The sequence below is a fragment of the Aquarana catesbeiana genome, linkage group LG11, assembly GCF_042186555.1.
Source record: "Aquarana catesbeiana isolate 2022-GZ linkage group LG11, ASM4218655v1, whole genome shotgun sequence".
Classification (NCBI taxonomy): Eukaryota; Metazoa; Chordata; class Amphibia; order Anura; family Ranidae; genus Aquarana; species Aquarana catesbeiana.
In genome coordinates, this window is record NC_133334.1 from 63,705,478 (window position 1) to 63,717,677 (window position 12,200).

The 12,200-nt window shown below is 42.8% G+C and overlaps 1 protein-coding gene across 1 annotated transcript in view; it reads left to right on the top strand.

Annotated features, from left to right (window-relative positions):
* DCDC1 (doublecortin domain containing 1) overlaps positions 1-12,200 on the top strand; it is a 690,767-nt gene that overhangs the window by 613,238 nt on the left and 65,329 nt on the right. The window contains exons 22-23 of the mRNA XM_073604506.1: positions 3,891-4,001; positions 5,237-5,347. Of these exons, the coding sequence (XP_073460607.1) occupies positions 3,891-4,001; positions 5,237-5,347 (222 nt within the window). The remainder of the gene's footprint in view (positions 1-3,890; positions 4,002-5,236; positions 5,348-12,200) is intronic.

The window sequence follows — 12,200 nt, forward strand, 5'->3', positions numbered from 1 at the left end:
TAGGCTGCAATTGATGGGGTTTTTTCAGAATTTTTCTGCTTGTTTGCGCCCCCCCAAACAATTTTTAGCACCAGCCGCCACTGCATTTATTACATCCTTGCTCAACATGCCATGCTTTCTAATTAGAAAGACTAGCACTAACTTTAAGCTTTCTGGCTGACTGTTAATTACCAAATAAAACATTGCAGTCTGCTAGCAGATGAGGGGAAGGAGGTGTGTCCCTCCTTTGAGTCATTCAGGTTCATTTTTAGCATAGACTTCACAGACCCTACAAACAGCTGAACCAGCTGGCTTTAATAAAATGCAATATTTCATATTTACCTGAACTACAACATTTATTGTTGATAGCGAATGACTATTTTGTAATAGGGGGGCCTGTCAGGTAGGCTGTAACAGGGCCCTGTGATTTCTAATGGCAGTCCTGGTTTTGGGACTCAAACTTTTCAGGTATGCCTGGGCAGCCACAAAATAGTCAGGAAATTAATGAGGATGCAGTTTCGTGCTGTAATGTTCCTGCAGTGTTTACAGTAAAATTTGTGAAGTTTTCTTGATCCTGGTCTGAAGTTATTCAAGGGGTGCATGGTGGTACATGGTATCAAAAGAACAAGGCCTGTAAAGCACACACTGGGTATGAAAGCAAGGCTACTACAAAGGGTTAACTCGGCAGAAGAGATGGAGCTGGAGAGCAGTTGTCATGGGTAACCATGAACTGGTGGGAATGTATAGCAGCCGGTCATAAAGCGTGGTATCGGACGTAGGTGACAGGTCCTCCGTTAGCAGCAGGGGGGTTGGTGTTCTGCCCCCCTCCTTAGCAGTCAGTTCCCCAAAAGTAACTGGGACTGAACCTGCGGTATGGAGATCCCAAATATCTAGCCTCAGTGAAGGCCCATCCATTAGGGTATATGGGCGCCACCCCCCCTAATCTACATGCAGGGCGCCGGACGCATGGATTCCAATGTTTTTTTTTCTTTTTTGAAGCATGTGATTAGAGCCTGAGGCTCTAATAGGCTTCAAAAAAGGGTGGGCTCGGGGAGCAGAGCACTGTGTCCTGAGCCCACCCTGTTGTATGACAATCCAAAATGAATATTCGCTATGATCACATTGGCCGAGGAGGGAGGAGACGCACGGCCGGAGGAGACAGAGGACCGAACGACCCACCAGCCGCCACTGAAGAGTGTGTAGATGTGAGGACGGCAGGCTGTCCACATACAGCTCACCTGTATCACTCGCCCATTACCAGCTGGAGGAGCCTGTAATGGTGACAGTCTCTCCATGACAGTCCCTCTGTATGCTGCCCCTTTGAGTGTTATCTGCCCCTAGGTGTCCCCTCACCCGCAACGATGCCTTTTCACCCGGTAACGGCGGCTTGATGTACCGGGGGGTGTACACCAGAGTTAATTTTGCCAGCAAATTTCAATTTAGTTTTAGTCTTAGGACTAAAATGGCATTTTAGTTTTAGTCCCATTTTAGTCTTCTGCAATTGTTTTAGTTTTAGTCGTATTTAGTCGACTAAATCTCCAGTACATTTTAGTCGACTAAAACTCATTTTAGTCGTCTAAAATATAATGGGTGTAATGAAATTGTAATGCATTAGTTAACATTTCTCTACAATTTCCAAACTCATTATATACTGCTGGAGTGAAACATCTCATATGTTATTATTTATGGTATTGAGGTATGAACATAAAATAGAAAATAGAGCGTGCACTTTGCAAAGTGCAGTTGCTCCAGAGCTTAGTAAATAAGGTAAAGCTTGACTTTGGAAAAAACAAAAACAAAAAAAACAATCACATGTAAGGCAAGGAAACTTAAAAAAAAATGTTTGTTTGCACATGATTGGATGATGGAAGTCAGCAGAGCTTCCCCTCATTTAATAAGCTCTGGAGCAACTGCACTTTACAAAGTGCACATTCTGTTTGCCTTTAGTAAATCCACCCCATTAGTATTGAGTAGATCGTAATTGGTGTAAAGCAGGTGTCATCCAGTGTGATGAGAGCAGGATGATAGGGAGCAGGGAAGTGACCACAGGCACACAACACCCTTCTCTACACTGCGGACAACTAGTTTACTACATAGCACTTCTCTTTGTTTTACTGCATACCTGGAAGATTGCTATATAAACTGATCCTATTTCAAGGAAACTTTACCCAATAACTGCCCTTTGCACGTCTCAAAGATTTTTGCTTTGTTTTTATTTCAGGTTATCACAACAGTTCATACGCTGTATGATCAGAAAGAAAATGCAAAAAAATAAATAAATATGGGAGCATTGGGAAATAGAAATCTATAAATATTGTGATGGTACAAGGGCAGTAATAATAAAGGGCCCAATGTCACCCTGCTTCAGTGGCCCAATGATCCATCCATTTAGGGCAGACCTAGGGCGTCATTTTTTTAATATATGCAGTATATATATATATATATATACATAGAGTGGAACCTTGGTTTGGTTTACGAGTAATGTGGTTAACGAGCATTTTGAAAGACGAGCAACTTTTTTTTTTTAAATTCTGACTCGATTTGCGAGTGTTGTCTTGCAAAACAAGCAGAATTAAAGCTAATGGGGTGTGTAGTACCGCATTTGGCCAGAGGTGCGGGGGGCACTGGGGACACTCGGAACGGTTCGGAGTTGTTTCGGAAAAACTCACAAACACTCGGAAATATTCCGTCCCCGAGTCTTTCCAAGGCTTTCCAAGAGTATTTCCGAGGCTCTCCGGCGACCCCCACCCATCTATTATTGCATGTAATAGAAGTCAATGCGGAACGAATTATCTTCGTTTCTATTGACTTCTATGGGGAAACTCGCTTTGATATGCGAGTGCTTTGGATTACAAGCATTCTCCTGGAACGGATTATGCTCATAAACCAAAGTTCCACTATATATATATATAGATGTCCAGGAGGAGAAGCTGGGGAAGCCGTGACCTGCATGGGGTAAGTGCAGGACTGGCGGGCTTGCGAGCAGGTTGGCATGCGGGTTTGCGAGCAGACGGGTGGGGGTGCGTTTGCCGCCCCCCCCTCAAAAAATGAAGCACCAGCCACCCCTGGTACAGGAGATTAAAGAGGTAATTGTAAGCGTGCATGAGGTCTGTGCTAGTGCTCCACTGGGTCCCTTTCTGTCACTGGGAGTGAGGTGGCAGAGATACGCTGGACTGGTGGAGAGGGCATGGGCTCAGCAGTGTCCCTCCTAATGCAACATACAATGAGGAAGGTGTGTAGTAACACGGGATAGTACATTTTACAGAGACACATTTAACTGCTGTACACAGTGTACGGCTCATCTCATTGCCGCAGTACTGCCGTAATGTTAACTTTCACATGAACGCTGTCCCACCTTGTCCCGAGCATAAATAAGCACGTACACGAGAAAGGTACCCCCACGTGCATGGCGAGTAGGCCCCGCCCACAGATGCACTAGCAGATTTAAATACGCTAGCAAACTGAAGCCAAACTCCAGTTCACACTGCACTTACACAAGCAGTTACAACAACTGTTTTGTTTTCCTTTTGGGATAAGGGTTTTACATGAGTAAATAAAAGCTGATCTTTGTAAGCACCACTGTCAGTGGTAAAGGGTTTGTCTCAACACTTTAACTGATACATTTGTGGGAGAGCTTGTTCTGTTGAAAAACAACAGACTGGCTGGATCACCAGATGAAAATAAAGGAAAGAAAGACTAAAAAAGCAAATGAATGCAGCCATCACATATAAAAATTAGTAAGCTGCGGTATAATGTTTGCTTTTGGCTTTAATACCGTTTTAAAAGGGGAGGTCCACCCAGAACTGATATTTTTCTTTTGAGTGTATACTAATGGGGTGATATTAAGGGCATTTATTAAATGATGGTGTGAACTCTGCTTTTGCCCTCAGTTTTCAATTTTTTTATCACAGCTCCGGTAAGCCATGTGAGAAGAAACCTAACAAAGAGCAGGCAAACAGTAAAAATGGAGACGTAAACCCCCTAATAATGGAGCAGACTGAATTGCAGCAATTTTTAGAAAGGTAAATATGTTATTTCACTTTTATTCAATTCTGTAACTATAAATATCAATATACAGCAAAACTGTATCCCTACTACCTCCACCCTGTTGATGGGCCCCGTAGCAGCTACATCCCTAGTTTGGTGGTAGCGGTGTGGTAATGGGGGTACTTTCTTGCTCTATCTTGATCATTCTTTCTAGTAATTGCCTTGAGCAAATAATTTATATTCAATTTTAATAAATATCTTGTAAGGGTTACATTCAGAGAGCACATAGCCGGGGACAACATGATCCCATATATCATTGTATTAATAGAACAGAAATATGTCAATCCTTAAAAACAGGTCTTGCAAGCTAAAAATAAAATCAATATGAATGTGCAGTACTGTTCATCCAAAGCATCTACAGTATACTGTGCTAACCAGTGTTTCCCATGGACAAAATAACTGCCCAGAAAAAAAAAAAAACAAACAATAGAATCCAAAAGAGAAAGAAAAAGAGAAAAAAAAAAACCTACACAGATCTGGGGAGTTATTTCTTGACCGAAGAAGATCCCACCAAACCGCCATTTTAAATCCAGACCAAGCTCCAAAATAGAAGCTATTCACAAAGAGGACCTCAGGATGTCAGAGCTCGAGAACTCAATCCAAGGAGACCACACAGTCTTATACTTGGGGTAATATTCCTGTATACTCGCCGTTAGTTCCTCCACTCTCTTTAGGTGATTCATTTCAGATACTTACTCTTTAATAGATGGGGCAGCCAGAGTATTCCAATGTCAAGGTATAAGTATTCATGCTGCAGAAAGAAGAAAAGAAACCAGTCCCTTTTTAGCCTCTCGCATGGAGCCCAGATAAATAGAAAGTAGAGCATGTCAGTTAGATATTTTAACAAGCAGAGATAGTGTCCCAATAATCCTGATCTTAGCAGATGGGGCAGTATATAAAGCTATTATTTTTTGTATAAACTCTCCCGGGAGACCTATGTGTTCCAGAGATGCTACCAGACAATCAGATTAAAATAAAGGAAAGAAAGCCTAAAAAAGAAAACTAATGCAGCCATCACATATAAAAATTGGTAAGCTGCAGTATCATAAATGTTTGCTTTTGGGTTTAATACCGCTTTAAAAGTGGAGGTCCACCAAGAACTAATATTTTTCTTTTGAGTGTATACTAATGGGGTGATATTCAGGGCATGTCTTAAATGATGGTGTTAACTTTGCTTTTGTCCTTAGTTTTATTTTTATTTTTATCACAGCCACAATAAACCACGTGAGAAGAAACCTAACAAAGAGCAGGCAAACATCAAAAGTTTAGAAGTGAACTCCTTAATAGCGGAGGAGATTGAATTGCAGCAGTTTTTAGAATGGTAAATATATTAATTTACTTGTATTCAATGCCGTAACTGGAAATATCAATATACAGCTTAATAGTATCTCTACTACCTCCACCCTGCTGATGGGCCCTGTAGCAGCTAGATCACTTAGTTTGGTGGTAGTGGTGTGGTAATGGGGGTACTTTCTTGCTTTATTTTGATCGTTCTATCAAGTAATTGCCTTAAGCAAATCATGTAAGATAAATTCAATAGGCTATAGTTCACAGAGGATAATGGAAAACTACCATCCTAGTGCTGCTGTCACAGAGAGCCGTCCAATCCTACACTATATTACCAAAAGTATTGGGACACCTGCCTTTACACGCACAAGAACTTTAATGGCATCCCAGTCTTCGTCCGTAGGGTTCAATATTGAGTTGGCCCACCCAATGCAGCTATAACAGCTTCAACTCTTCTGGGAAGGCTGTCCACAAGGTTTAGGAGTGTGTCTATGGGAATGTTTGACCATTCTTCCAGAAGCGCATTTGTGATGTCAAGCACTGATGTTGGACAAGAAGGCCTGGCTTTCATTCTCCGCTCTAATTCATTGCTCCTAAAGGAGTTATATCTAGTTGAGGTCAGTACTCTGTGCCAGCCAGTTAAGTTCCTCCACCGCAAACTTGCTCATCCATGTCTTTATGGACCTTGCTTTGTGCACTGGTCCAAATCATTTGGTGGAGGAAGGATTATGTTGTGGGGTTGTTTTTCAGGGGTTGGGCTTGGCCCCTTAGTTCCAGTGAAGGGAGTTCTTAAAGTGTCAGCATACCAAGATATTTTGGCCAATTTCATGCTCCTAACTTTGTGGGAACAGTTTGGGGATGGCCCCTTCCTTTTCCAACATGACTGCACACCAGTGCACAAAGCAAGGTTCATAAAGACATGGATGAGCGAGTTTGGGGTGTGGGAACTTGACTGGTCTGCACAGAGTCCTGACCTTTGGGATGAATTAGAGCGGAGACTGAAAGCCAGGCCTTCTTGTCCAACATCAGTGCTTGACATCACAAATGCGCTTCTGGAAGAACGGTCAAACATTCCCATAGACACACTCCTAAACCTTGTGGACAGCCTTCCCAGAAGAGTTGAAACTGTTATAGCTGCAAAGGGTGGGCCAACTCAATATTGAACCCAAGGACTAAGACTGGGATGCCATTAAAGTTCATATGCATGTAAAGGCAGGCGTCCCAATACTTTTGATAATATAGTGTAGGTGTTTAGAGCCTGCATTAAATAAAATGGGAAGTGCAAGTCATTACGCATAAGGAAAGCAGGACCCTGCAAAGCACATCTGATTGTAGAGAAAAGCTAGTCTATGCATTTTTCTGGGCAGTCAGATGCCCTGTGCTGTGACCTACTTTCCCTGAGCACAACTGCTTAGACTGCTATGAAAGCAATTAATGGACTGCAGTATTAGCAGTATCTCAGAATAGTAGGGGAAGCTCTAAAGCAGTTATCTTTTAAGAAAACCTGTGCTGAGGAAATATGTAGCCTGGCATTACTAACCTCACTTTCTGAGAATAGATAGAATAGATTCCTGGCTGTAATGCTGATCCTTTATCTTCAGTACTATTACTCACTGACCAGAAGCAAACATGCAAATCAGAAGTTGTGATTTCACTCGGACTTAGTTCTCTGCCTGCTTCTACGGAGTCAAGGCCTCAGAAAAAACGCTAAAAACATCAGAGGAACTGTATAGTCTGAAAAAACAGGTTATGTTAAACAAAGAATAAATCTAGTTTGAATTGTGAAAAAAAGCCTAAAAACAGAGGCAACTAGGCAAGTAGCATTTTCAGAGGAAGGTCAGCAATGGCAGCTTCTATATTTCTACCTGCATACGTTTCCTTTAAACCTCACTTGATGTATAAGATATGTGGGGTTCCATTGCTGATGTCTTTCTGAAAATGCTGTTGTCATGCTGATCCAGTGGCTTTAATAGTCTTATGCAGCGTACACACGGTCGGACTTTTCGACCAGACTGGTCCGACGGACGCCGACGGACCAAATCCGATGGACAATCTGATCGTATGTGGGCTTCACCGGACCTTCAGCGGACTTTTCCAGTCACAAATCGGACTTTAGATTTGGAACATGCTTCAAACCTTTACGTCGTAACTCCGCCGGACCCAGAAATCCGCTCGTCTGTAGCTAGTCCGCTGGACAAAAACCCACGCTAGGACAGCTATTGGCTACTGGCTATCAACTTCCTTATTTTAGTCCGGTGTACGTCATCACGTACGAATCCGTCGGAATTTGGTGTGATCGTGTGTAGGCAAGTCCGTTCGTTAGAAAGTCCGTCAGAAGTCCGCCAAAAGTCCGTCGAAAGTCTGTCGGACAAGCCGTCGGACTTTTGTTGCTGAAAAGTCCGACCGTGTGTACACGGCATAAGCCAGTGTTTCTCAACTCCAGTCCTCAAGGCGCCCCAACAGGTCATGTTTTTTAGGATTTCCCTCAGATGAAACGGCTGTGGAATGCCCGAAAACATGACCTGCTGGGGCGCCTTGAGGACTGGAGTTGAGAAACACTGCTCTAAGCCTCTGGTCATGAGCAAGCAAAAAGATCAGGAAACACAGGGAAACAACAGTGGTTCTTATCTGCATGTCCAGAGTCCAGTTGCAGAGAACGAAACTTAATGTCAATGTTCAATAATTCACAACAAAAGGAAGGTGCCTGACCAGGAACAGTCAAAAAAATGCAACAGCGATGTGGCAGAGGAGGTCTTGGGTGTGCCGACAGCGGCTCTTTTGAGGGGCGGAATGCAGCGGTATCCAAATGAGAAGGTGTCCAGGAAGGATGGTGCATCCCAATCTTTTCCCTACTCGTCTAGAACCTCTCCCTGCCACTAATCACTGTCCCTGTCAGACAGGTGACCTGCCCCTACACTACCCACATTCAAAATGCTCGCCTAACCTGGGAGCCAGGGCCTTAAATACGCTCTGCCTGACCCAAGATAGCTGCCAGAGTCATATGGGGCAGCAACATCTAATCGAATAGCTTCCCCAGTGACCCAGGAACCATAGAGGAACCATGTTCCTCTTGACTTCCCCTCCAACTTGAATGCCACGAGCTCCACCTACAGTGGAGAAAGTAAACTGCACCTGCCTATGTGCATGCTTGTTCTAGGTCTGTGACTCACAGTATTGAATCCTGGAGGGTCAGAATCACGTCCAGGCATCCAGCATTGTTAGGTTAGTAGTTGTGGCTTTCATCTTGTATGAAAAATAGCTTTAAAGGGAACTTGCCATAACAATTATATAAAATTAACCAAACTAGACGATCTGCTACCATATGCTGGTGCACACTAGCACCTTACTATAATTCCTCTTCTATGCACCCATGGAGCCCCTGAAGCTGCATGTGTTATAATTCCCCTTTGGTACACCTACAAAACCCCAAAAGCTGGTAGTGTTCAAAACAGGACATAGGCTTCTCCCCTCCCACATCCCACAATGCAATGGAGACACTTAAAAGAAGCAATAGTATGAGTTAAGCTATAGACACCAAGGGCTCATTCTCACATGCCGCAGCCCTTGCTGTCCCTCTGTAAAACAATCTTTGGTGGATTGCTTTCCAGAGGGTGTTTTACAGGCAGTGAGCAGGTTGCCTCCTCACTGCCTGTTTTAACCCTAAAAAGGCCAAATCACCATGCAGCAACCATGTGCATTAAATGCAGTTGCAGGGCAGGTGCAATGTGGCCCCATACACTTAAATGGGTTGCGTTTGGTATTGGTGCCAATGTCTAATGCAACATACAGACTAGCCTTTGCCATGGCTGCAAGGCAAAACTCTATGGCCATGACATCTATACAGCCCTGAGCAGCTGAATGCCCTACTATAGGTAGGAGGTCAGGAGGCGGTAAAACCGCTGCATTTACACCTGAGCAATTTTCAAGCATTTTCAGGAGCTTTTATTTGAACATTTTTGCGAATGTTTAAAAATTGTAGTTTAAACATTTTGCATGTGTATTCATTGTTTTTGTTTTAACCAATGGAACCCCCCCCCCCCCCCATGCGCTTATTATTGGTAAAAAATATATATCTATACTCTGAGATAGTGGCAGTGACTATTATGATTACTATACATCATGTTGGGCTACCTTTTTAAAATATAATCATCAGAAAGTGCAATAAAATCATATATTCAACACTAATCATCAACTTACAGTGCCTTGAAAAAGTATTCATACCCCTTGAAATTTTCCATATATTTTGTCATGTTACAACCAAAAACATAAAGGTGTTTTATTGGGATTTTATGTGATAGACCAACACAAAATGGCACATAATTGTGAAGTGGAAGGAAAATGATAAATGGTTTTCAATTTTTTTTACAAATAAATATCTGAAAATTGTGGCATTTTCATTCAGCCCCCTTTACTCTGATACCCCTAGGGGCCCTTTCACACGGACGTGTACGGGCTCTTCTTTGCTCAGCGGGGATCGCTCTGTTGATCCCTGCTGATCAGGCAGGTGACAGGTCTGTCTCTGCACACTGTGCAGGGACTGACCTGTCAGAGCGCTGCTCTCCTCTATGGGAGATCTGATAAAGAGGGAGCGTAGAGTCCGTTTTCATCCGATCCGATACACCAGACGGATGGAAAAATAGGGTTTCTATCCATCACACTTTAGGGGATCGGAGCGGGTTGGATGTCGGCGGACATAGACCTGTATGGAGCGTCCGTTCAGGTCTGCCTAAAAAACTGTGAGGCAGACCTGAACGGTCCGCCCATGTGAAAGGGGCCTTACTAAAATCTAATGGAGCCAATTGCCTTCAGAAGTCACCTAAATTTGTAAATAGAGTCCTCCTGTGTGTAATTTAATCTCCGTATAAATACAGCTGTTCTGTGAAGCCCTCAGAGGTTTGTTAGGCAACCTTAATGAATAAAAAGCATCATGAAGGCCAAGGCACACACAAGACAGGTCAGGGATAAAGTTGTGGAGAAGTTTAAAGCAGGGTCAGGTTATAAAAAATATCCCAAGCTTTGAGCATCTCGCGGAGCACTGTTCAACCCATCATCCGAAAATGGAAAGAGTATGGCACAACTGCAAACCTACCAAGACATGGCCGTCCACCTAAACTGACAGGCCGGGCAAGGAGAGCATTAATGAGAGAAGTAGCCAAGAGTCCCATGGTAACTCTGGAGGAGCTGCAAAGATCCACAGCTCAAGTGTTAGAATCTGTCCACAGGACAACTATTAGTCGTGCACTCCACAAATTTGGTCTTTATGGAAGAGTGGCAAGAAGAAATCCATTGTTGAAAGAAAGCCTAAAGAAGTCCTGTTTGCAGTTTGCGAGAAGCCATGTGGGGGACACAGCAAACATGTGGAAGAAGGTGCTCTGGTCAGATGAGACCAAAATTGAACTTTTTGGCCTAAAAGTAAAACACTATGTGTGGTGGAAAACTAACACAGCACATCACCCTGAACACACCATCCCCACTGTGAAACATGGTGGTGGCAGCATCATGTTGTGGGATGCTTTTCTTCAGCAGGGATAGGGAAGCTGGTCAGAGTTGATGGGAAGATGGATGGTGCCAAATACAGGACAATCTTAGAAGAAAACCTGGTAAAGTCTGCAAAAGACTTGAGACTGGAAGTTTACCTTCCAGCAGGACAACAACCCTAAATATACAGGCAGAGCTACAAAGGAATGGTTTGGATCAAAGCATATTCATGTGTTAGAATGACCCAGTCAAAGTCCAGACCTAAATCCAATTGAAAATCTGTGGCAAGACTTGAAAATTGCTGTTCAAAGACTCTACATAGAATCTGACAGAGCTTGAGCTATTTTGCAAAGAAGAATGGGCAAAAATGTCACTCTCTAGATGTGCAAAGCTGGTAGAGACATCCCCAAAAAGACTTGCAGCTGTAATTGCAGTGAAAGGTGGTTCTACAAAGTATTGACTCAGTGGGGCTGAATAAAAATGTATGCCACTTTTTTCAGATATTTATTTGAAAAAAAATTAAAACCATTTATAATTTTCCTTCCATTTCATTATTATGTGCCACTTTGTGTTGGTCTATCACATAAAATCCTAATAAAATACATTTACGTTTTTGGTTGTAACATGACAAAATGTGGAAAATTTCAAGGGGTATGAATACTTTTTTCAAGGCACTGTATATCACAGCGCTTCATACATAAGTGTATAAAGTTCAAAAAACTATATATAAAGGTGAGGTAACATTGCAAAGTGTGTAATTCTTCTGTGTATGCAGTCTTCCCAGTGCTCCTCCATAAGGACTGCTTAATAGATCAATGGACCCCACATTCCAGAGGTCTAACAGCGCTTATGAATCATGTGGATCCTCAATGGCTTGATGGATCGGACACTCTTAACATAAAACATCCAATAATGGCTCCAATAATTAATATTGCTAAGCATGGAAGAGACAAATGGGGCACACATTGTGGAGCGTAGCAGTGACGTCATCACGCCCGCCGGTGACAGCAGAATGATTTGTGACCTATATACTGTATATATATAGTTTTTTTGGACTTTTTTCACTTATATATGGAACACTGATCTAAATTGATGATTAGTGTTGACTATATGATTTTATTGCACAAAGGGTTTTTGCACTTTATGGTGATTATAACTTAAAAAGAGAGCGCAATCCGGTGTGTTTATAATTAGCCAATGGACAGCTCTTCCAGGCTGAAAAAGCACCAAAAATGCTTGATTTGAGTATTTACAGGCATGCCCGTTAAAGTTTTTGGAGCCAAAAATGCCCAAATCTGCCTCAAAAGTAGCCCATGTAGCTTTTGGAGCATCAGGCTTTTGAGCTACAGGCATCTGAGCACTCACATGTGAATGACCACCATTTAAAGAGGACCTTCAGCCTCAGCCCC